The following is a 25,857-nucleotide window of genomic DNA, read 5'->3' as shown; positions in this document are numbered from 1 at the left end:
GCCTCTGTAATACGGGCTGCCTTTGTTTTGGTAACAGATACAAATCTGGGAAGGAAAACACTCCAGGAGAGAGGGGTGGGGGTGGGGGTGGGGGGGAGTCGAGAGACGAGACAGAGGGAGGAAACAGAGAAAGAGGAGTGGGGAGAGAACCCTGAGAGAGGGGAATGTGCATGAAGAGAGAGAGAGAGAGAAAGGAAGTGATAGTTACTAAGAGAGTGATGATTTGATGATTAGACGTGTCTTCAGTGCTTCCTACAGTAACTGGAGTGTGTTTTGGATCGTGTCTGTCCTACTCTGTCACCTATTTTACGGCATCTATCTAATATTCACACACCTCTCACTCTCTACCTCCCTTTAGCATCGTTGCTGTCTTCCATCTGTCTGTTCCTCTTTCTTTCTGTGTCAGATGGCTTGGATGGCTGCTATCTTCTGCTCGTGTGTGTGTGTGTGTGTGTGTGTGTGTGTGTGCCTGTGCGCGCGTGCGTCACACACAGACATATGGAGTTGATCACAGTGTTTGGTGCTGATGTTTTCTTTGGGAATGTTGACAGGCTGACAGGCGAGGAGCTCTACTGACACAGAAACTCACTCTATGCAGGACAGCAGAGAGAGAGAGAGAAAATGAAAGAAAAGACGACTGTGACTGCCCCCTTTTTCCCCATGCTCTCTCTCTCCCCCTCACTCTCTCATTCTCTCCTCTTGTACTCGTCCTCACCCACCCCCTTCTCTCTCTCTCTCTCTCTCTCTCTCTCTCTCTCTCTCTCCCTCTCTCTCTCAGAACTTTTTCCCTCCCTCCTTCTTTTCCCTTTTTTTAAATGATTTGAAGAGAAGAGAGGAAGAGACATTTGGAGCTTGGCTGATGGTGCAGGCAGGAGCGTCACACGCGCACACACACACACACACACATACACCACAGCACACGCTACACACACACACACAAGCACACACACACGATCCTGAAGGGTAGAGAGAGCCCTGGAAGAGAAGAGAAGAGACGAGACGTTTAGAGGCTATGTAGCTTTTTCAGCTTTTGAAACTGACACCCGTGCTGACCAACAGCTGGACTGAGAAGACAGACAGACAGACAGACAGACAGACAGATCCCCGAGCCGTGAGACAAAGCTGTTTCACAGACTGAAAAGAGAAAGCAGGTAGACCGACAGACAGACGGAAAGATCTAATCCAGGCTTGTGTAGTGTCAAGACAGACAGTCAGTCACCTTGTGAGCTCGGTGTGGACGTTTTTTTTTTTTTACCTGACGGGACGGGAGCAAAACACGAGAGGAACCCAAGAGACACAGAGACCCGTCTGGAGAAGAGGGAAGGAGCATCATCTTCACCTAGCTATGCTTTTGAGGAACTCTCTCCTGATTGGTCGCTGTGTGCTATGTGTCTGGACGCCGCTGGAAGAAGCGTAGAACAGTACTTGTCATCACTGTCACAATTTTAGGTTTCCCCAAGTGTATTTTGGACCGTCCTTGTTCAGTTTGGGAAGAGTTGCGCCACAGAGCTAGTGTCGTTGCTGACTGGACTAAATACACACCAGAATGACGTTTCTAAGGCACCTGGTGTCTCCGCTGTGGACTTGCCTCTTGTTGCTATGCCTACTGGACGTGTGGACCTCAGCCTGGCCTGCTCTCCAGGAGCCCCAGCCCAAGCCTCGGTCGCCACGGCCCAGGCACGCATCTCCTTCCCTGGCGGCGGCGGCGGCGGCGGTGGCGGCCGGCAACCTATCGGAGAGCGCGGAGAGCAAAGTGGAGCGGCTGGGCCAGGCGTTCAAGAAGAACATCCGGGAGCTCCGGGAGAAGAGCCGACGGCTCGACCTGGTCTTCCTGGTGGACGAGTCGTCGAGCGTGGGCGCCAGCAACTTCCTGAGTGAGCTGCGGTTTGTGCGCAAGCTGCTGTCCGACTTCCCCGTGGCGGCGGAGGACACGCGAGTGGCTCTGGTCACCTTTTCGTCCAAGACCCACGTGGTGACGCGCGTGGACCATGTGTCGGCGCCCAAGTCCCACCATCACAAGTGTTCTCTGTTCAACCAGGAGATCCCAGCCATCACCTACAGAGGAGGGGGCACCTACACCAAAGGAGCCTTCCAGAGGGCAGCGGTGAGTGGATGGATGGACTGTGTCTGTGTGTATGACTCATATGTACCCCAGTGATTCTCAACCTTTTTCATTTCAAGGACCCCCAGTTTAATATGCATTAGGCCCACGGACCACAGTTTGATGCGATTTTTATCTCTGGGACCCCCAAATCTACACTGTAAAATCCTCAGCGTTCATTTACCCATTTTAGTCCATTTGGTTCCTAACAATCAATCATTTAGCCTGGGGACCCCCTGGAACCCCTCAAGGACAACGGGGGATCCCCGTGAACCAGTAATGAATGTGTGTGTGTGTGTGTGTGTGTGCGTGTGCGTGTGCGTGTGTATTCTATAGGGAACTTGTGTGTGTGTGTGTCTTCGTTCTATAGGGAACTTGTGAGTGTGTGCGTGTGCGTGCGCGTGCGCCTGTGTGTATGTGGTGTAGGGTGTGATTGTGGCGGGGTGAGGTTGATGTTAATGAGACCATGTGTGGCCTCACTGCTGCTGCTGGTTCTTCCTCTAAATTACACACCAGAGACAGCGAGAGGGAAACTGTTTGCAGACTAATTGTGCAGGAAAACGTCGGACTTTCCAGTAATAAAAACACTGCAAAGGCTGAGCACTCATACAGGCATGCAGACACGCAGGCAAAGAATTTGCAGTTTGTGTGTGATGATACGTTCATACGTTACTGTAAATGAAGCTGTCAGAGTGACTATGAGTTGCATGCAGTTCCTGTTACTGATACGGCATGTGTCCCGTACCCATTTAACCATCAGTCTTGACAATGTTGCTCCCGTTTTATTAGTCGTTATGTCCGTTACTTTCTCCCACTGCTTGCCATTGCTGTACCTTACTGGCTCACCTTCCAGTGAGGAGCCCCCACCACCAATAGGACGTAGCACCTCCGTCCTACTCCTCCCGTTCAACGCTCCCCGCTGACAGGTGCCGTCCCAGCCCGTAGGAATACATGCAGTGACAAAGATTGCAAGCCAGCTGCACCGCGGTGGATTCTAACCCCTAGACTTTGAGGTGGTGGGCAGGTACTTTAACCCCTGCACCAACCCAGATTGCCCAATGTTTGCTGTCGTATGCACTGATAATAGAACTGGATAGATGCCCCAGAGACAGAGACTGTTTGTGCAGGGTCCTAAGGGGTCAAAGTAGTAGCTGGTTTATGGTTTGTTGATTTGAACAGAGGCAGACACACTGTTTAAGCTGCCTGTGTTGGTGGTATGTTGGTCCTGTATAAACACAGGACTGTTGAATTAATATACCACAGAGCAGTTCAGTAACGCTGTTAGACACATTCTCTGAGGGTATTCTACTGTGAGTGAGTTGGTGGTATACAGTTACCTTGCTAGCAGTGCTAACCACATGAACCCTAGCATTCCTTTTCTGGGTATGTGATAAAAGGCGAACAATTGGCGAAAATAGCAGATCTACAAACTCACAATGCGTCGCAATGTGTTTAGAGCTAGTAGAACGGCTATTTTCAGCGGCGACCAAGTATAGACCCCTGGGGGATCCCAGTCAATGAAGTATATAGGGTTTGAGTGGTTAATCTACCTGTATACCCGTTAGCTCTCTGAGGTTAACCATTCTTGACATTTAATGTTGATAATTATGAAAAAGTCAACATGGTTAAAATGACACAGCAACAAAAATAACAAAACAAGTTAGTGTCAGGCCCTGCTGAGTATCGTTTGATTTTGAGTCTATGGACAACACTTTTATTTTGTAATGCAAACACTGGCTCCATACATTTCAAATGAGACAGTTATACACCCATTTTGTGATTATTATTATTTCAGGCTATCCTAAAACATCACATTCTGTGCTCTTTAACCACTCGACAGAAATGATCAGACCTCAAAGTATTACATTTTTGTAGTGAAACAAAATGAGTACACTCTTTTAGTTTTAGTAGCCTAATAAAATACTTTTACCACTGGCTGGCCTAGAGGATGGCAAGTGCCACACTCTTCCATACATAAATGACGCCTAAACTTGTCCTTCAAACCAAATCACAGGATCCAAGAGACTTGGAACTCATTACGGAATCTCACTGACACAAATGGAATCACATGAAAACCTCACTAATAGCTTCACTCAAAGGCTTAGAATGGAGCTTATCATGACAGCCTTGCTAAGCTCACTGCTTAGCATTGTGTTCAATGCCATACCATACCGTCGTTGCGCTGCGCTTTACGCAAGCGAGTGCGCGCAGCCTTGGACCAGAGCCTATACAGTTTAGCGGTGAAAGAATTGTTTTGCTACATGCCCTCCCCCGTTAAATGCAGATAAGAATGCGACTGGCTACTACAGACCAGAACAATGCCAAAAAAAAGCTTTTGGGGGACTCGGATGCTTTATCCATTGCTCACAAAACACTGGGGTTGTTTTGGGTTATTTATCAAGCATAGCAGGAAATGGTCTGGCGCTAGCTAATTTTAAAGGTGCAGCACTTCTTGTTTTTCATTTGGCTTGATCTGGCTACAGGCTCTGTTAACCACAGCGTCCCTATTCTGAGTATGTCATGGTAGGTGAGCATTCGTCGTAAATAGCAGATCTACTCTCAATGCGTGTAGATTGTCGATATTTGACAGCTATTTTCAGCAAAGAGATTTGTTGTAGATGTAAAACAGGAGGGCAGGCACAATGTATAGTCAAGGAAATGGGATTTAGGATATAGGATTTAAGTGGTTAAATTTACTGTAGCCTACTGTACATACTTTACCTAGATATTCACTTATCATACTGCTATTGCATTAGTTTTCTAGTAGTGTCTTCAATCCACAAAGATGTAGCAATACATACAGTATCTATCAACTTCATATTTTTCCATAGTGTGTTCCAGTGTGTGCTCACGGGGAAAGGCTATAGACTTCTTTGAACCATGTATGAGTAATGCGAAAGATACGTGCAGCCTACATACGGCACAGGCGGCAGGAAAGATAGATGAGCCTAGCAGATACAGAACCTAGAGATACAGCTGATGGACCGTAGACTTGTCCTCCAGAAACCCACCACACATGAACAAAATCAGCCCCACATGGACACTGTTTAAAATGGACGCTATCACCATTTTCAACATAATCTCTGTATTTGTTGTATCTCTATATTTGTTGTTTACTCCAGTGATATTGCTTGGGTAATCATCTAGGTGAAAACTACAACCCTTCTTTCCTTCCTTTTTCACGGTGCTTTTACGGCAAAATAACATAGAATATCTCGATTTCATGAAATAAAACTCTGGCAGCCGTAAACCGCGTGACGCTTGCCCGCGAAATGCACCATGGCATTAAGCATCATACCATAATCAGGAAAAACTGATAATGGCTGAAACAGACAGAAGGGGGACATTTCTTCGTCGGTATGGACTGTATTGTAAATTATGTTGTTTCTGTAGACTATGATAACATCTACAATTAACTGAAATGCGGAAATCTAAAACGTGATCATGTCCCTTTAAATAAATCCTAACCCCACGCCACCTGCAAATTATTTATGTATCTCTGTCCTTATCTGCTCTCTATAGCCTGCCTAATCCTCTTTGGAAAGAAAGAAAAAAGGAACATTTTGGCATTTCCTTCCATTAAGAACATAAAGAATGGGTCTCTTAATGGAAATCTACATGGCCGATATCCGCTTGAATGTCATGTACCGACCGGTCTGCAGCCGTGGTCCCAGCAGGACAGCTTCTGTGTGTGTGTGTGTGTGTGTTTGTGTATGTGTGTGTGTGTGTGTTTGTGTGTGTGTGTGTGTGTGTGTGTGTGTGTGTGTGTGTGTGTGTGCGGCTGTGCGCGTGCGTGCATACGTGAAAGAGACAGAGGGAGAGAGACAAAGAGGGGAAGATGGATAGAGAGAGGCAGAGACAAAGAGAGAGTGAGTGAGAGAGAGGGAGTAATTGATAATTGCAGGATAATAGTGATGCCATATTTTACTCTCTTGGCCTGGTCTTGGCTGCTCTAAGTGCTGTAGAAAGCTGGGATCCATTAAAAGAGACATTTTTCCACCAGCCGTGCATGTAGAGACACGGCTCTGCTCCAGGACTCATCTGTCTGTCTGTCTATCTGTTTGTCTGGGTCTTTCTCATTTTATCTGTCTCTTAACGATCCTCTCTCTTTCCCTTTTTTATGGCGTGTCTCTAGAAGAGGGTCTGTCTGTGTGTGTGTGTGTGTGTGTGTGTGTGGGGGGGGGGGGGGGGGCACATCTCGTGTGTATGCTGCCAGTAGCCAGTAGGCCAACCCCCATGCCACTTCTATTTACATATATTTGAAATATTGAACCTTAAATTTGTAATGAGAGTGAAAGGCGAATTTAAATTATGCAAGAGAGACGTCGTAGATGACTGACACAGACTGGCCTCATGAAGTTTGAGATCCATATGGGAGCCACGCCAACAAGACCCTGTCTTTTTTTGAATGATTTCCTTATTATACCATTCTCTCTCTCTCTCTCTCTCCTCTCTCCTCTGTGTGTTTGATGTTATTATAGACGAGGGTGAAGCTTACAAAGTCTGATTCATTCTTTGGCACAAGCCGGTGTCGCACGCTGAAAATAGCTGACCTACAAGCTGAGACTACATGCTTGTAGGTCTGCTATCTTTGGCGCGCGACACTGCCGTGCGGCGTAGCAACAGTTATGCTAACGGATGCTGCGTGTCATTGTTATGCGTTAATATTAATGAAGTGACTCATCCTTCTTCGTGCCCGGATCCGTTCTTTCTGTTTCTGTGTCTTTTGCATGAGATAGCTGCAAACATTCGTCACACTTAGCCCAATTTTCGCAATTGGCTTGCGAGCGGCATCGAAGTCAACCCATTAACGAGCCCCTGACTCTTGTGTTTTCCTCGAGATAAAGGGAGAGCACGGAATGCATTGACTGCAACATCCAATTAAAACCCTGGTGTCCCTCCATTCTTCAGTACATTTTGTTTTGTTGCCTTTGACTCCGTCCAGAAGGTTTTCCTTGTGTTGGCAGGTAGAACCCAGAACCCCCCCCCCCACACACACACACACACACACAGGCAGCCCCCCCTGTGTTGGCAAAAAAAAAAGGATCATACTAAACTGGACTTGGCGGCCCACTGTGTCGATCTGTTTCAGTGTTTGCATAAGAGGGGAGAACAAGAGAGAGAGAGAGAGTTGGAGAGAGACGTGGGAAGGCAGGATGAGAGTAAAGTAAAGAAATAGGGACAAGGAGACAGACCGAGAGAATGGAGGAGAAATGGGGGGAAAACGAGAGAAAAGCGGAAAGAAATTCTACATACTGCAAGTTGCGGAGAGAGAAAGAATGTCGGTTCACGGTAATGTTTTTACCTGCCTGTCAGTGAGCAGGGCACCGCTTACTTTCAATCTGGGTCAAAACAGACACTTGAGTAATTTACGGGCGTTACCCACTCAATAAAGGGAACCTTCTATTCGGCCAGGTGGTGTGTATGTGTGTGTACGGGACTTAAAGTCTATATGAATTGGACTAGCAGGTGTGTCATTTTCCCCTGCCTCGGCTGTTAAATGTTCCAAAAAAAAATTCCTAAATTGATTACCTCTTTGAATGCTCACGCACACACGCACACACTATGCATGCATGCATGCACACACACACACACACACACACACACACACACACACACACACACACACACACACACACACACACACACACACACACACACACACACACACACACACACACACACACACACACACACACACACACACACATATGCTGTAAAAGAAACAGCTGCATGTCCTTACATGGCTCACATCAGGCCTCAAGTCAGATGGATCAAGTGTTACAGACGCTTCACTTTTTCACTCCTCTTCGAATGCACACGCGTCTGTGCGAATGTGCCTGTCAATGCATGTACTCGCATGCGCTGCATGCATGATGTGTGTTTATGTGTCAGGGTATTTTCACAACACAGGCCCTTCCTCTTAACTCCTTCATCTGCCAGATAGAAAATTCCAGTTCTTCTCAGAACTACTGACATCCACAATGCTGTTTATGGATGGGGAGGCGGGGCACACACGTCAAGGCACTGCAGGCCTTGACGTATTCCAGTCAAAATATGTCAGATTGTTTTTGAAACCATTGTCCATTAGCGGGGCACAGAACAGGGAGCTAGCTAGGCGAGGCGTGTTTAAGTCACATATGACCTGTGGGTTGTGTGCCACTGTTGTTTATTTTTGTAAGATATTCTTTTGGGCTTTTCTGCCTTTATTTATAGCGGAGATGGAGAGGAAACAGGGAGCGAGATGGGGAGAGACATGCAGCAAAAATCGGGTCTCGAACCCGCAATGCGCTGTCAGGCTACATTAGAGCCTAAGTGCCCGGACCGTTAGGCCGGCGATCCGGGCCGTGTGCCACTGTTGTTGACTAAAAGACACCAACACATGCACATGCGAGCATGAGCCTTTTTGCCTGATTCCTAGTAATCAGCGGTAAGGCAACAGATGGAAAAGGTTGCGCGCCAGGATGGAAAGTGATTATCGTTATATGCAACCTTGTTACCTTATGTCTTAAGAGGGGAATGGATATTTGGAATACGTCAGATGAAATGACCATAGTTACATATTTGGTCACCATATTTCTTAATTTTGGAAAAGGTTGGAAGAGGTTTTGTGATGCACAATGTGATGCATTGAGATCTACATGCCCTCCCCCGTTAAATGCAGATAAGAATGCGACTGGCTACTACAGACCAGAACAATGCCAAAAAAAAGCTTTTGGGGGACTCGGATGCTTTATCATTGCTCACAAAACACTGGGGTTGTTTTGGGTTATTTATCAAGCATAGCAGGAAATGGTCTGGCGCTAGCTAATTATAAAGGTGCAGCACTTCTTGTTTTTTCATTTGGCTTGATCTGAGATCTGTCATATTTGCTGGTTCTGTTCACCTATTATGACATTCCCAGAATAGGGACGCTAGTGTTCATGTGGTCAATGAAAGAGGAAGTGAGATTATGTATGTCTGTGATGTGGAGAGCATCTGATGAAAAGAAGACATGGAGAGCATAAAAAGGTTAACAGCAGAAAGCAAGACTGGAGTGAATTCTAAGTTTCCATAGCAAATGCAAGCAAGGTGTGTCTCTTTGATCTGGTCCCCACGGTTGGAACCAGCCGAGATAAGAAATGACTCTGTTTCCTGTCTGTGTAACGGCCACTTTCACCCTCATTCACCACCCATCCCCAGCCTGGTATCACAGGGGGTTCAGTAGCAGGGATTGATGAGGCAGAACGATGGAGCAGGCAGGCTGCTCTGCGCAATGGCCAGAACCAGATAAGACTGGGGCCAGGCAGGAATGCAGTACAATACAGTTAGAGCAGTGGTTCTCAAAACGTATATACTTCATCGTACAACAAATAGTGAAAATAGCAGATCTCTTGAAATAAAAGAAAAGGTGAAAAGGTTAAAGCTCCATATTGTGATAGTAATCATTGCTATAAAGTGTTTGTTTGGTGTTTGTTTGTCTCTCCAGCTCTTTAATAAATCAAAAAGAAAAGAAATTCAGGCGGGTTGCCAATTTCATCCAATAGGAGAGAGTACCCATTTATCAGCCTTTTCCAATTTGGTCAATATTGGAAAAAGGGGATGTTTACTCAGTCACAACCCATAAAGATTGGTCCTCGACCCATTGTCTGGGAACCACTGAATTACAGTATGAGAGTTGTCATAGCATTCGTGTTGTTGATCAGACTTTCCACTCGGCACATCATTCCCTCTACTCAGTGATACACATGCCAAGTTTGAAGTCGATCAGTCAGTAAGTCAGACAGACAGACAGACAGACAGACAGACAGACAGTTCTCGAGATTTGCAGGGGACACACGGATAGAAACACAGTCACGCAAAGATTTGGGACATTTATAGATAGACTAGGTCAATGCCCACTGGGAACGCATGCACCTCCAGTTATGCGATACCTTTTGTACCCGTTGTACGTATTGTCAGAGTACCCATTGTACCTGTTGTCAGTTTAGTACCCATTATCATAGTACTTGGAGGCCAGTCTTGTGTGTACGCAGAGAATTCGCACATTTATAGTAGGATAGCGAAAATACAAGATCACAGTGAGCTTGTAGATTGGCTATTTTCATTATTCGTAGTACAATGAAGTATACAAGCCCTGTATACTTGGTGGTAATCTCTCAAGAACAGATTCTGCTCTCCTCTTGAATCTGTCGGGGGGGGTTCGTCATAACGTGTACGCACTGGCCTACAAGTGGGCGTGCCTTCAGATCAGGAAGCAGGCCGCGCTTTACCCAATCAAATGTAGTGGGCGGGATTTACTGTCTGTGCTCTCGCTTCCCACTGAAACAAACCGAAACTCATTTAACAATATGAGCAGCAGACAAAACCATGGAAAGATATTCACATTTTAACTTGCTCTTTCAACATAGAAACAAGTGGGCTTATAACCAAAACGATCCATGTTCTCTGGGAGAAGTGGTGTTAGTGTTCCGTATAGAAGTGGGAATGAAAACATAAGCGCACCACCGGAAGTGGAGCGCTGAGGGTAGACCAAAAACCCCGGTTTCCTTGCGCACGGGTGCTACGTTGAGCTCCTCCCAAGAGTAAAAAACAGCAGAGGGCGCTGTTTTTCCTTTTTATTTGGCGATGGGCTCCCAGATTGACTTGGTGGTTACGCGCAATTGGAGAGCCAGCGGTGAGGATGGTCTAGATAGAGCGCTGTGCTGTTATCACCGTAGAGGTTCATCAATGACAGTTGAGTACACGCACGCACTCACACACATATGCACACACACTGCCTCCTTATTTTCATTTCCTCCTATTTAGTTTCTCAAAATACGCATATTGTTTCTGTGTTTCTCATGATGTTTTTGTTATTTTCCTTTCCCCCAAAAAGCCATATTCACAAAACTTTTTTGGCTTTGTGCGTCCACCAGCCTCTGGCATGTGCACGTGTGTGAATCGCTTTTCTGTTCTGCTGGCCTTCTGGACACCAGGTGACTCATATACCCTATGCCTATGAGGACACACACACCGTTTTTACAGCGATTATATGACTCTGGGCGTTTTTGGAAACTTGTCTAGGCACCGACACAGTGATTGACATGATAGACTCAACAGGACTGCGGTGTGTATGTGTGTGTGTGTGTCAAATGAACTGGGGGGGAAGACATGCATTAGTCTCAGGTTCTCACCCTCTGGCTTCTTCAGAAGTACCAGTGAGTCATGAATCTTACAGGCAGGCATGTTCTCCTCTCTCCTTCTCTGTAACCACATGAACCCTAATGTCCCTATTCTGGGCATGTCTGTAATAGGCGAACATTCGATGAATAGGCGTTCTACAAGTGCACAACATCTTGCAATTAGAGGTGTTGTGAGCTTGTACTGTAGCTATTTTGGCAGAAGAGATTTGGTTTAGAGGGGGAAAAAGTCAAGGAGGATAGACCCTTGGGGGTCGGGTTTAAATGGGTAAGGCTAGGAGTTAAAAGTTTTGGTTTTGTTACCCTAACAATGTCACCTGCATTTGAGCCTGTGTCTCACCCTGTGTCATGGGAAACGAATCACCATAAGCCAAGTATATTAGGCTTCTAGTCTTCAGGTAGGACTTCTGCACTCCTCCACTCAATCAACCTTTGACCAACCCTCCACTGGGAGGAACAACAAGACCCCAGTGTAACACCCGCATGGGAAACCGCTCAGGCAAAAGGGAATCCCAGATTTTCCAAGGGTGATATTGGGCTTCTGCTCTTCAGGCAGGGCATCTCTGCTACACATCCACAGAGTAGGCCAGCACAATTGTTCGATCCTAATCTTCCTAGTCTTAACCAGCCATTTTAGGAAAACTAGTGTGCTGTTGATTGAGCGTGTGTACTCCATTATCCTTGTTTGGACTGCAATGTGTCCGCTTGCGCTTGCCATGCTCAAAAAGATTGTTGGTGTCTTCTGGTGTTGGAATTTCACAGGACGTCCAAACATTTTCATTAAATCAACAGTCTCCATTACTGGCTGGTTTGAATGATCCTCTCATGTCATTTAGTTTGTCCATTTTTGTCTTTTGTACAGTTGACTCCATTTCCTGGACACTGAGACTTTAACTACTTAACCACTTGAACCCCTATTCGGGGGGTTACGCGTTGTGTTAGCTTGTAGATTGGCTATTTCTGGCGAAGAGATTTTGAAGGAAAGAACAGCAGACCAAGTACAGTTGCAGCTCAGGTCCGTTTCCATAAGAATAGAGGATGTAACACATTAAGCCTGAGGCCGATTCTACAAATGCCTTCTAAATCAGTAGTTTTCGCACTTTAAAGATTTTTAAAAAATGTTCAAAAATAGCAGATGTACAATATCTGCTATTTTTAAATAGCCAACGCAAAAATGACACAGATGCTGGTTGAGCCATATATACTTTGTCATACCACAAATAGCGAAAATAGCAGATCTACAATATCACAACGTGGCACATCTTGTAGCTTGTAGGTCAAACTTTGGACAATTTGTTTTGTTTTTTTCGTTTTTTTTATCCCACGATTTTGTAACCCATTTTTTCACCCAGTGCCAATTGCCTATGTAATCCTGGGCGCTACTCTCCCTCTGCCAGCCTAGGGAGAGCCCAGAACTGAGCTCATGCCTCCTTCAATGCATGAGGAGCTAGCAAGCCGCTTCTTATCACTTTACAGGGGGGAGTTTCCCCGGTTGGACGTAGAGCGTGGAAGGAACACGTTATTCCAACCAGTTCCTTTCCCCTCCATCAGGCGCCCCTGCTGACCAGGGGGAGGCAGTATAGAGACCAGGATTACTGCATGTTTTTTTGTGAGGGTACCTATCCTAGGGGACACGGGGAGAAAATGCAAACTCCACACAGAAAGGCCCTTACGCCAACCCCACCTAGGGTATGGGCATTGATGAAGCGGAGGAGAGGACATGCCCCCAGCGGCCACAGCGAAATTTTGTGACAATCTCATTTTTTGAAACATATCGCCTATAATGGTGCCTGAAATAGGGATGCCAGGGTTTTTTAACCTGTTTACCAGTTTCTTAAGTTGTAATTAACTTTAACCACATGAGCCCTATTGTGTTCCTATTCTGGGGTGAACATTCATCGAAAATAAGATCTCCAAGCTAGGTCACAACGCATTGCGCTGACCCATTGTGAGTTGTAGAAATAGGCAAATATATTTTGTGTAGAGGTAAAAAAGAAGGGGGCCTAGTATAGACTCCTGTAGGACTCTGGTCAGAGAAATATAGGGTTTAAGTGGTTAAAGGATCACCCCCTACCCCCCCACACACACATGCACACATTTTACCATCGTAGCATGTTTAACATGCCCTCTGATCCGTTGTCCTTTTCTCTGCTTGTCCTAGCACTCCTTTCTGAAATGGATACCAAACATTTTCCAGAAACGGGGATCTATTTTCCAACCTCTTAAGCCCAAGCAGCACCCTGGGGCCTCCTCATTCACCAGTCTATCTCACACAGTTGACGTGTCAGAGCGTGCGCGCGCGCACACACACACACACACACACACACACACACACACACACACACACACACACACACACACACACACACACACACACACACACACACACACCAAATTAACCCCTAACCTTAACCAAAACCAAACTAACCCTATCCCTTACCCTAACCTTATGAAACTGAAATGAACACCAATCACCAATGGACACCAATCTTGTCCTCAATTAAACATGCCATTCCCAAACTTATAAGCATATAGGACGAGGCTATTTTGGTTTGAAGTCCTGAATTTGCCCCAAAAGTGTGGCTTATTTCATTAACACACACACACACACACACACACACACACACACACACACACACACACACACACACACACACACACACACACACACACACACACACACACACACACACACACACACACACACAGTGAGTTCACACAGTTCAGACAAACCTACAGTACACATGCAGACCTGGTCTGTGTGACCTGAGTGGAACAAGTGATATAATGGAGAGACAGAGGGAGAAAGGAAAAGAGAAGGAAAGAGGGGAGGATGGTGTAGTGATTAAAATCTGTGGTTTGCACCAGTATCCCTGCTGGTCTGGGATCCAATCCCTTTCATGCCTGCTCTCCTGTGCTCCTCCACATGCTGTCTCCATGTCAGCTTTCCTACTGATGAAGACCAGATGATGATGAAATGATCTGACACTAACTCACAACAACCTTATGCAAAGTATCAACACTTTTAGCATATTCTGTGAAATGGTCACAGAATGACATTTCTCTATAATCACCGATGCCTGTGATGATAACCTCAGACCCCCCAAGTTCCATGCATATCCAGTCTAAATCCTGGTGAAAGGTGGTTAATTAAGGTCAGCGCCAGCGGTCACGGCAACAGTTGTTTCTGGCCGCAGTACAGGAGAGCCCCAGAGAGTCCTTAAAACACCCCCATAACATGTCAGACACAGGCGCTGGAGGTTCACAAAGATCCTTTTGAAATAGTCCCAAGGGTGGTGGTGGTGGTGGTGGTGGTGGTGGTGGTGGTGGTGGGAGGAGTGCGTCTCACCGCACTCTGCCATCTCTGCTCCATCTCATCTCTGACGCAGCCTATTTGTCGCACATGGGAACTCCCACTGGCTACAGACAGAGAGACTTGTTGTGAGACAGGAAGATCCTCCATCCATCCAATGGCGTCATTTTCTCACAACACCCCCCCCCCCCCCCCAACACACACACACACACACACACACACACACACCCACTCTCTGTATTCAATACAGCAGCGATGGGATTTACAGCATCAAGACCGCAGCTCGTCTTCTTCAGCCGCAACTTTCATCACCTTTCCTTTAACCCTCCCTTCCCAACCTCCCTCTCCTCAGGTCCCCGTTTTATAATATGAGGCATGGAACATGAAGACAGAGTCCAGCGCTAACTGACGCAAAACTCACAGCCCAGACTGCATATCCATCACCATGCCAAAAAAAAGAGAAAAACATCTTGAGACTCTTGGACTCGATGTCGACGCCATCCGGTTGCGGTTAATGCTGTGCGTTGATGCTTTCGTCATGTTACCTAAATCCACTCATTCCGTGTCCTGGGGTGTTCCAATGAACTACTTAAGTCTGTTTTACACTCTGTTGTACAACGATGTCACGTGGCCGAAATAGCCGATCTACAAGCTCACATTGCACAGTAAATTAAGCTTATGGGACTACATTATTTTTGAGAATTTTCGCCTATTAACACCTGCCCAAAATAGGGACTCCATGTTGAAAGTGGTTAAGTGTATGAATGCATGTGAGCGTGCGTGCCCTCACAAACGCAAGCTGAGCAGTGTTAATGCTGATGCTGACGACACAACTTTGGCCAACACATCTTTTGCTCTCACCGTATCGGATGGATTGTGAAGCACTGGCAAGCTGTTGACGCCATTAAATGGGTGAGGAGGATATATGGATACTCTACACGCACGCTGTTGACAGACAAAGAAAGCAAAGTCTTTTTTTTTGTCTGTCTGCGACCATAAAAATATGACATGGCTTCCATGTCATGCTGTGCCCCGCTCTCTGTCCCATTATTGCCAGTCTAGACTTCGCTGAAAAGGCTCAATTTAGTTATTGCCAATAACTTATTGGGCGTTCCTAGTGGTGTGTAATGCTGGGCTTGGTAATAACTGTATTCTACACATCCACTCGTCTCCTGCATCTGACTCACACTTTCTAAAGAGTCTGCACTGGCATTCCATTGCATTCCACTGTCTCTTCTTTACTGAATACCTGAGACACTGCCAGTTTGTCTCTGTCTCATCATGAATGCCTGCTTTGTCTTATTTTTTTTTCCTTTAGGATTCATTTATCTGTCTTTTCGCTTTGATATAAGTCTCCCAAGTCAGACGCCCAGGGTGGCGTTTTTCAGCACAGCAAAGCCTTTGCAGACAGGGTGCGATTGGTCAATTAGTTTTTTCCGCATGTGAAAAGACGCACAAATCAAACTGGGTTCGATTGAAAAAAAAAACGCACCACCGGTGTGCATGAGGTCATAGAGAACCATGTTTTCTTTTAAAGAATGATATTGTCCGTTTTTTCCGTGCGAAAAATCACACCCTGTCTGCAAAGGCCTTAAGTGTTATTTACCGCAGAGAATGTAAGAAAATGTCTATTTTTTACACTCTTTCAGCTAAATGAACACTGAGGGTCTTGCAGTGAGTGTATGTCAGAATACTACACGGTATATGTGTGTTAACTTGGGAGCTGCCGATGCCGTCCCGTTTCGCCCCTGGCTAAGAGCTGCTGTGGTCGGGAAAAGCTCCGCTCTCCTCCTGCCATAACCAGTGGCTCCATTTACAGAGAATAAGAAAATGAAAATACAGACAGGCCGATGGAAACAGCAGAGTGAGTGAGTGAGCGAGTGTGTGTGGCAGCGTGTGCACATGTACGCGTTTGTACATGCGTAGCCTGATGGTGTGGGTACACCGAGTGTGTGCACGTGTGTCTTTGCATGCGTACGCGTTTGTGTGTTAGAATGCATGCATTTGGAGTGAGTGGAAACAACAGTGTATTTGTGTCTCGGGATATTGAAAAACACACCCAGAACCCACAGCCAGGCGGCGGGTCCAGTCAACTCAGCCAATCGCTTATCTGTGGTATCGACTGTGGTGCTGCGGTCACAGATGCTTATCATTACCAATCTCTGACGTCTTTTGGTGTTGTCCCCCTATAAATGGACGCTTGATGAGGGTTTCACAGTACTGTGTGTGTGTGTGTGTGTGTGTGTGTGTGTGTGTGCGTGTGCGTGTGCGTGTGGGGAAGAACAGAGCATAGAATGTGACAGTGTGTCATTTCATTAATAATTATGTCTTCAAGTCATTTGGGATGGTTATTCTCCCCTCTTGTTTTCAGTCACATGCCCGATACGTAGTTTACTTTAAAGAAACAACCCCCCCCCCAAAAAAAAAACAGTATACTCTTTGCCAAAGGGGAAATTACTGCACTCTGCTTAGCCTTCAAACTGGGCCCAAAAGCAATTATTCACTTGCTACTTTAAACTCCAAAGTCGCAATTACCCTCTCCACAATCTTTTTTTTTTGGCCTCTAAGAACTGGGCAGTCGGAATGAGCTCAGCAGTGTAGGAGACCGGGTGGGCGATCTTTAACTTCCCAGCGCCAATGAAACACAAGCGGCAACACAGAGCTTCGAAAACTCCCTCTTGTCAGGCACAAATGTAATTTCAGATCAGATGGTCCGGTGTCAGCACTAATATGCCTCCATTACCGTGTCTCTTTCGCACGTTTGTTTCTCATACGGTTCACTGGTCCCCTGAGATGGTTTTAATTGCTTTTTTGGCAGATTCATAAAGAAAGATGGGGAGTCTCCAGGAGCTGTACAGTAATTGTGGATATCACCACTGAAATGCAGTGCCTTAATCCCAACTACTCAGACACACACCAGGACCGGGATTTTGAATCTTAATGAGGCTCTCCTGGTTAAATGAAGGTTCAAATACACCCCCCCCCCCACACACACACACACACTCATAGACTCAAAAACACATCCAGACTCACACTCTTACTTAAAACACCACAGCAACTTCCACTTCAGAGGTGCTGCTGACACCAGCCGTATGTGTGCAGACTGCAGAGGGGCAAGTGTGTGTGTGTGTGTGTGTGTGTGTGTGTGTGTGTGTGTGTGTGTGTGTGTGTGTGTGTGTGTGTGTGTGTGTGTGTGTGTGTGTGTGTGTGTGTGTGTGTGTGTGTGTGTGTGTGTGTGTGTGTGTGTGTGTGTGTGTGTGTGTGTGTGTGTGTGTGTGTGTGTGTGTGATAAATGAGAGGCGGTTTGGAGGGCTGTTACACTCCCAGGGGGTTGGCGGTGGGGGTGTGGAGGAGAATCTGTGATTGATAAAAGAGAGAGTGGTGATGAGATTTAGTTAGACTGATGCAGGGTCAAAGGTCAGGGAGGTGTCCACTGAGGAAAGGAACCATCTGTTCACAGCATCATTGGTCTTTGGAGGGGTTTCTGTACCTTCTATCACAGTGGTAAGGGTCCGTTTATACACTCTGAGTTCAATAAACACTCAGGATTTTGTGTTGATAGAAAGTAATGCACTATACTGTGTTTGCATAGCTTGCAATACTTTTCAGAAATATATAAACCCTTAAACCCTATATACTTCACTTGACCTTTGTCCCCCAGGGGTCTATATTTTGCCTCCTAATTTTTTCCCTTTATACTAATCTACAAGCTCACAACACATTACGTTGCGGCGCACTGTGAGCTTATACATCTGCAAATTTTGTCAGATATTCACCCATTTTTGCCGAATAATCAGCTGTTATGACATACTCAGAAAAGGGGCACTAGGGTTCATGTGGTTACGAGGTTTTAGTCCATGTTAAAAAATGCACATCTCTCAGTCTTTAATTACAGTAAAACATTATAGGAGGGTGTGGACGTTTTCTTTCTGGTTGTCAGCTTGAAAACTTCAGGTGATGATTTGTTTTGCATGTAGATTAGAAGATTGTGTAGCTTTTTTGTAACACTATGTAAACTCTGTGCTTGTTGAGCAGCCTGAGGTCTGCCATTAATGACTTACTAAACATTATGCTGCTGTGTCGACACACTGTAACACAGTGTCAGATCAGCGCAACATTTAGAGGCATAAATAAAACAAAGATTAAAAGCACAGGGTTTATTTTGGCGCCGTCAGATGAGGGTTTACCAAAAGTGTTTTACATTTGGCACCTGACGAAACCAAAACTATTTCAAAGAGCCAGTGGTGGCAAGCTTGAATAACATGTTTTTTATGAAGAAAGGCATGTAGCTCTATTAGTAAACCACTTGCTATGTTGAGGTTGGGGTTTCAGAGTGCCAGATTCCATTGGCTTGTTTCCCCCCCTAGATGTGTGCGCACATCTGTGTGTATGTGTGTGTGTCAGTACATTATGCGTGTCTGTGAATCTCTTTGTGTGAGCAGGAGTAATGTAGGTGGCGTGTGGTCTATATATATATATATATATGGCTGTGTACAAGCAAAACCACAATGTATGCGTAGTTGCGTACGGGACATGGTCTGTTTGTTTCTGTGCTTTTGTTGCGGTAGGGTCTCTCCTCAGTATCCTCCAGGTCTGATTGTGCAAGATTTCAGCCCCAGGGGCAATTAGTTGTGCTTTCAGCCCCAACAAACTATTCCAAGTAGCACCCATATATAGACTACAATACACACTCTTTCACAGTAATCACAACAGGTTTTTGTAATGATGTGTGTTGGCAATGGGACAGCTCCCTTGGGGAATGATACCGATCACTCCAAAACCCAACGATTTTTGAGGGAAAACAAAAACGCACAATTATAATCAGTTTGGATCCAGGGTAACAAAACATGAAATGCTGCTGTTACCGGGCAACAGGATTTTTGTATTGTTATTTGGAGGCGGGATGCAAGCATGGATCAGTAACGTTGGGGGAAACATGTGTTCCAGGTTTGTATTGATTTATGATGAGGTCTAGCGCAACTGCAGCCCACAGGCTTGAAGGCCAAGTCCATACAACAGCAGGCCAATACTTTTCACACTGCTGTAGATGGAATATTTCCAGGCTACATCCAAAACTGTGTCCGACTCACACGGTCCGTCTAGTTGCCGTTTGAAGGCTCCAGATCTCCTTTCTGATGTTATCTTATGACCAATAAAATCTTTCATCACATCGACAACTAAAAACAGAAAGAAAACACAGGAATCAATGCGTTGATAATTCATTTATCTGTACCGTAAAGGCTGATGCCTCTTCAACCCCTTGCGGGGAGAGGAGATTGCAACTGACGCCATGAGAAATATAGCTCTCAAGAAAAAGAAGCAAAGAGAGAGGAATGGATATAATGAAAGACCTACACTACTTAAAGTACATGCAAGCGAGAGAGAGAGAGAGAGAGAGAAAGAATTGTACAACAACCGCAATCAGCGTAACAAAAGAAAGTACTTTGTCTAGCTCTGTGGTGTGGTCTCGATTCATGGCCGGATGATATAAATGAAAGTGTCATGGATCCATTGCTATAGCTTCGCTACCCGGAACAACTCTCTGGCTTCAAGCCAATTAGCACCCTCAATATGGAGCCAACGACAGTGGCTCGCTTGACCACATCGTTGTCTTTGTTTGCGATTGCGTCCCTTCGAGTGACGACGGCTGTGTGGATCGTATTGTTTGTGCGCTGTGACCACTAGCGAGTTATTGACCTCTCATGGAATGTTCAGAAAATCACACAGCCTGACCGCCGTATTTAACCACTTAAACCCTATGTAATGTGCTTTGTTGACCGGGGTCCCCCAGGGCTCTATACTAGGTCCGCTCCTTTTTTCCGTCAATACCAAATGTCTTTGGCGAAAATAGCCGATCCACAAGCTCACAACTCGTCACGTTGCAACGAGTTGTGAGCTTGTGTATTGGCAACTTTTTTTTGCCACAGAACGGCATACAATGTGCTTTACATTAATCACACACAGGCAGCCGTGCAAGGCACCAACATGCTCATTGGGAGCGGTTTGGGGTTCAGTGTCTTGCGCAAGGGCGCTTTGACACAAAACTGCCGCCCTACAGGTCTGTTCTTAGACAACGTCCTGAGCTAACCACTTGAACCCATATTCTTGGCATGTCACAATAGGCGGAAATAGCTATTTTTGGTGACGAGATTTGGTGTAGAGGGAAAAGGGACAGGACCAAGTATAGACCCCTGTGGGGCTCCGGTCAACTGAAGTACGTTTGACCCATTCAATCCTGGAACGCATCTGTGTCATTTTAGATTTGAGCTATAACCATTATTTTATACTTTGGGTATTCAAAAATAGCAGATGTACAAGTGGAGCTTGTAGATCTGCCATTTTTTTTAAATCTTGAAAATGTGTGCAAATCTATGAATATACATATACTTTTAAAGGGATATTTTTTTACTCAAATCTTTGCTTTTGGGGGTCCCTGGAACAAAATATTTTCAGATGGCGGTCCGCGGCCAAATACATATAATTTTGGGGGTCCTTGACATGAAAGAACCACTGATATAGCAACATACGTTTTTTCAGAAAACTGATGCACTGAATGGGTTAAGTGGCTCAATAATAACTAGATATCCTTTGGACAGACAACATTGTGGCAATGTGGCCTCATCTGGCCTCTTGAAGGTAAAGTGCCAAGCTGGTGTGGTCTATTGGCACCGTGCCCGTCTTCAGTGCTCATTACTCACCCTCCCCTCCCAATCAAGCCAGCCTTCCTTGTCCAATTACAGTGAGTGGCACATCTAGATTGGAGCGCGGTAACGGCTCCAAGTGTTTCACCAGCACAACACTGAGGCCAGGGGGAAATCAGTGAAGGACTTTCTCATTTGCCAGCCAAGATAGCCTTCTTCCCTGGTGCTTCATTGTAGAATGAGCTTTTCACCCTTCCTCTCTTTCGCTCTCTCTCTCCGTCTCTCTGGTGTTCTCTTGTCTCCATCGTCTCTATTGGTTGCGCTTGATGAATGGTGTTGTGACAGGAGCCAGAGAGCTTACACAGAAAGCCCTTCAGCCCACTGTGTCTGGCAATTAACTAGCTGTCCGCTCTCTCTTCTCCAAAACTTTTAAGGTGCAATTACACCACTGCTCAGCCAAATTGAACTGAACTGGGCTCAGCTGAACTGAGTTGGGCTGGGCTGTTTGGTTCCACATTAGAAATTAAACCAGTGGAAACATTCATCTATGAATAACGTGGAATGTTTTTTGAATAGTGCAAACAAAGTTGCATGTGCGTCATACAGTAGTTACAGTGTGTATTTACAGTGTGCTTAGTACATATTTTATGTTATTTATGTTATTTAACATCATGCAGAATTTCCATATAAAATAAAAACAAAGTCATGGCAATTCTGCCACATTTGACAGCATACAGTAGGGTATGACAGGCATAATGGGATAGATGGAATGATGTGTCATATTACCAGTGGGTTTTATCCCTGCTTCTGGTCAGAATGAATTAAATACATGCTTTTCCTTTTGGGAAATGTAGACTGTCTGATATATTTCATATTTATAAGCTATGATTTCACAATGTAACCATTTAATTAAAAATTTAACCCTGGAGTCCCTATTTTGGGCACAGTTGCAAAATGTTATCACCTCAATAGCCCAATCTGATCACCTGGTAGATCAAAAAGAGGTGGTTGGGTGTGACCCGATAGCCAAGTTGTTAGAGCTCTAATGCATCACAGCAGCAGCCGTACCATTTGCTGTATTCACTCCCCTACTCTCTGTTTCCTGTCCCTCTCCACTGTATACCTATCAAAAATAAAGGCTCAGACGAAGGCCAAACATTTACAATATAAGAGGTGGTTGCCCACCCCTGGTATGATACACATCCTCCTTTAGATCTGCAACAAAATGGACTGCATTTACGGTATATAATGCCTTTCTCAAAATGTTCTACAAATTTCTACAATGTATTTCACATTCACCCATTCATGCACAGACAGAAGGAAACCATACAAGGCACCAACCAACCTGCTCATCAAGGAACAGTTAGGGGTTCAGTGTTTTGCTCAAGGACACTTTGACACGCAGCCAGGAGGGAGCTGAGGATCGAACCGGGAACCTTGCGATTCCAAGTCAGCCATAACGCACCATAACCCCACAGTACTTGTTTAAGCCATTCAATCCCGGAACGCATACTGTCATTTTTTTTGCCATTATTTTATACTTTGGGCTATTTTTTTAAAACATCGTGAAAATGTGTGCAAATCTTTGAATATATATATTTTTTTGAAAGCGAAAATTTGTAACTCAAATCTTTGCTTCTGGGGGGTTCTACAAAATGTCTTCTTAATCCTTACTTATGTTGCTATAATATCAGTGGTGCTCAAACTTTTTCATGTCAAGGACCACCAAAATTATATGTTTTTGCCCCCCCCCCCAGAAGCAAAGATTTGAGTCACAAATGTTCGCTTTAAAAAAAAATATATGTATTCAAATATTTGCACAAAATTTCCCAAAAAGATTTAAAAAAAAAAGTAGATCTACAAGCTCGTAGCGCGGCACTCGGTGCCACACTATGAGCTTGTATATCTGCTAGTTTTGAATAGCCAAAGAAATCTAAAGTGACACAGATGCGTTCCCGGATTGAAAGGGTTAACACACTTTGCTGTCTCTTGTTGTGAAGAGACAGCAGTGTGTAACACAGTACGGTTCCAGTTCAGCTCCACGTTGTGAAAAAGCAGCCTTGCTGCTGACAGACAGGGATTGCAGACAGAGCCCAGTCCATAGAGGGTTTGTTTGTCCTGCAGAGTGTCACAGTGACATGGTTCGTTTAGTGAGATGGACATGGCTTTATTGGTCACGTCTGTCGTTGACACAAGTTGTAACGAGCAAGTACTGGGACTGGGAAAACAAACGGGGCGTTTTGGGAGTAGAAAATGTTTTTGTGACTTTACTGATTGGTTAGGAAGGTAATTCAGCTGTGGAAAAAATGGTTCGGAGGACCCTTTAATTCAAAGTGCCTTAAGGCTTAGAGGTGCATGTGCAGTGCATTCTTAGTATAGGTGGCTCCATTGGCTGTTCATTGTCAAGCTTTACCTACAGGACAACGGAAAGCTTTGCCAAATGTCACCAGCAGAGATGATGTGTCAAGGAAGAAAACAGGGCCGTAACAACTTAAACCTATATACTTTGTTGACCGGGGTCCCCCAGAGGTCTATGTTTGGCCCCCTCCTTTTTTTCCAATTATTTTCAACAAAAATAGCCAAATAGTGTTGTGACGCATTGTGAGTTTATAGATCTGTTATTATTGTCTCCGCCAGGCCGAAAGGCATGGCGAGAGAGTATGTTTTACCCCCTGTCCGTCCGTCTGTGTGTCCGTCCGTGTGTCCGTCATTCTGTCTGTGGACAGCTAATCTCCGGCACCGTTGGCTTGCTCGCAGTGAAACTGTGCACACACACTCCCTGGATGCCACAGCAGAACCTCTGCCCCAAAGTTTTCACATGGGCATTTTATAGCGCCATCAGGAGGCCGATTTGTGCAAAACATTTTTTGACAGTACTCCTACAGATTTTGTCCAAACATCCCGCAAATCGGTACACAGTATCTCTATAGTCATTAAACGAAACGTGTCTTTCATATTTTTCATATTCCATCCTGATTGGCTAAAAATGGCTTCCAAAGTTTGTAGGAGTGCTCCGTTTTGAAAAAAAGGCCTCAAATCATGAACACAGCATGCAATTTCCTTGAAATTTTTCACGCATATTTCCACTATGCCCAGGAAGAAATGCCACTTGAACATTTTCAAATCAGCCTCATGGTGGCGCTATAACAGGCCGATTTGTGTTTTTACCTATAACTGCACCGATCTGTGTAAAACTTTGTAAGCGCACTCCCTAGAGGTCAAGGAAAAAAACTTTGCCCTGCATTTTTCACATCTGCCTTTTATAGCGCCATCAGGAGGCCGACTTATGTAAAACCCATTTTTTAATATTACTCCTTCCGATTTTATCAAAATTTCACGCACATCGGTACACATGATCTCTATAGTCATGTGATCAAGACGGATGCGTTTGATTTTTCATATTCCATCCTGATTGGCTAAAATTGACATCTAAAGTTTGCAGTAGTGGCTTGTTTTGAACAAAATGCCGCAAATCATGAACGCAGCGTCCGATTGCGGTCAAACTTTGCACGCACATTCTCACTATGTTGAGGAGCAAATGTCACCCTTTTAACATTGGCCTGTTATAGCGCCACCAGCAGGTCTAATTTAGCAAAACATTTTTTTTAACAAAATGCCTCAAATCATGAATGCAGTGTCCGATTGCCGTGCAAGACCTAAGAAGAAATGGCACCCTTTTCACATTGGCCTATTATAGCGCCACCACCAGGAGGCCACAATAACCTACCTGACCTGGCGGAGACCTGTGCTCCGAGGAGCACTTTTTCTAGTTCTAAATGTTTTCCTATTATGACATGCCGAGAACACTAGAGTTAATGTAAATCACTGTCAGTAAGAGACAAGTCATACAGCGTGGCCTCCCATTCTAATCTTAACTATTGATACTGTAGTACTGTAAGTTACTATGTGTGCAGCAACGAAGCTGTGCAAATAATAGTGCGGCGAAGTGGCACTAAGCAGACTTGTGTGCGTGTCCTGTTGTGTTGATGGTCTGTATGCCTCAAGCATAATCTTTATAAATACTTCCCCAATAACAACATTTCTTCACAATAACATGCAGACTTTCAAGGCCAGAGATGGTTCTGTATCATGACATCACGCACGTAACGGTATGTGATTGGTCCACTTTTGAGGGGTCATGCAGACAAACCCTGTTCTAGACAGCGTGGCCTACAGCCACTCCATTAACAAAACTGGGTCCAATACTTCATATGGCCAGACTGTGACGGCAGTCGTCTATGATGTACTGTATCTATAATTTATTAATCCATATTTGGGTAAGCTATCAACCCGACTGCCATTGTCTGCCATTGTCTTCCTTATAGACGGTTTGGCTCTGAAAGAATCTAGTTGATGATGTCATCTGTGCCCAAATTTGGACAATCCAAGCCCCTTTGACTTCCATTATAAGTGAATGAATAAGTGAATGTTAAATATTTCCAAAACTATAGAATGTGACCAAAAACGTGTGGGATTCTATGTTAGCCTAGTGACAGTGTGCACAAGAAATGTGATTGGCCCACGGGTTTGTGAGATTAGAAAGACAGACAGACCCTCTTATAGACGGCTACATCTTTCAGGGCCATGCCGTAAAAATGGCTTTGTGCATTTCTGTACATGTGCTCTGCTGCTTTCAGGGCA

General features: G+C 45.1%; 1 protein-coding gene across 3 annotated transcripts in view; it reads left to right on the top strand.

The window, feature by feature from the left end:
* Positions 1-926: 926 nt before the first annotated feature.
* The window catches only part of svep1 (sushi, von Willebrand factor type A, EGF and pentraxin domain containing 1), a 115,376-nt gene continuing 90,445 nt past the window's right edge, over positions 927-25,857 (top strand). For all 3 annotated transcript variants that reach the window (XM_080451873.1, XM_080451872.1, XM_080451871.1), the window contains exon 1: positions 927-2,104. In XM_080451873.1, the coding sequence (XP_080307999.1) occupies positions 1,547-2,104 (558 nt within the window). In that variant the 5' untranslated portion in view covers positions 927-1,546. The remainder of the gene's footprint in view (positions 2,105-25,857) is intronic.

This window comes from Gymnoscopelus braueri (assembly GCF_963280865.1).
Source record: "Gymnoscopelus braueri genome assembly, chromosome: 15".
NCBI classification, from domain to species: Eukaryota; Metazoa; Chordata; class Actinopteri; order Myctophiformes; family Myctophidae; genus Gymnoscopelus; species Gymnoscopelus braueri.
Note: the sequence above shows the minus strand (reverse complement) of the source record. Positions and strands in the feature narration are given on the sequence as shown.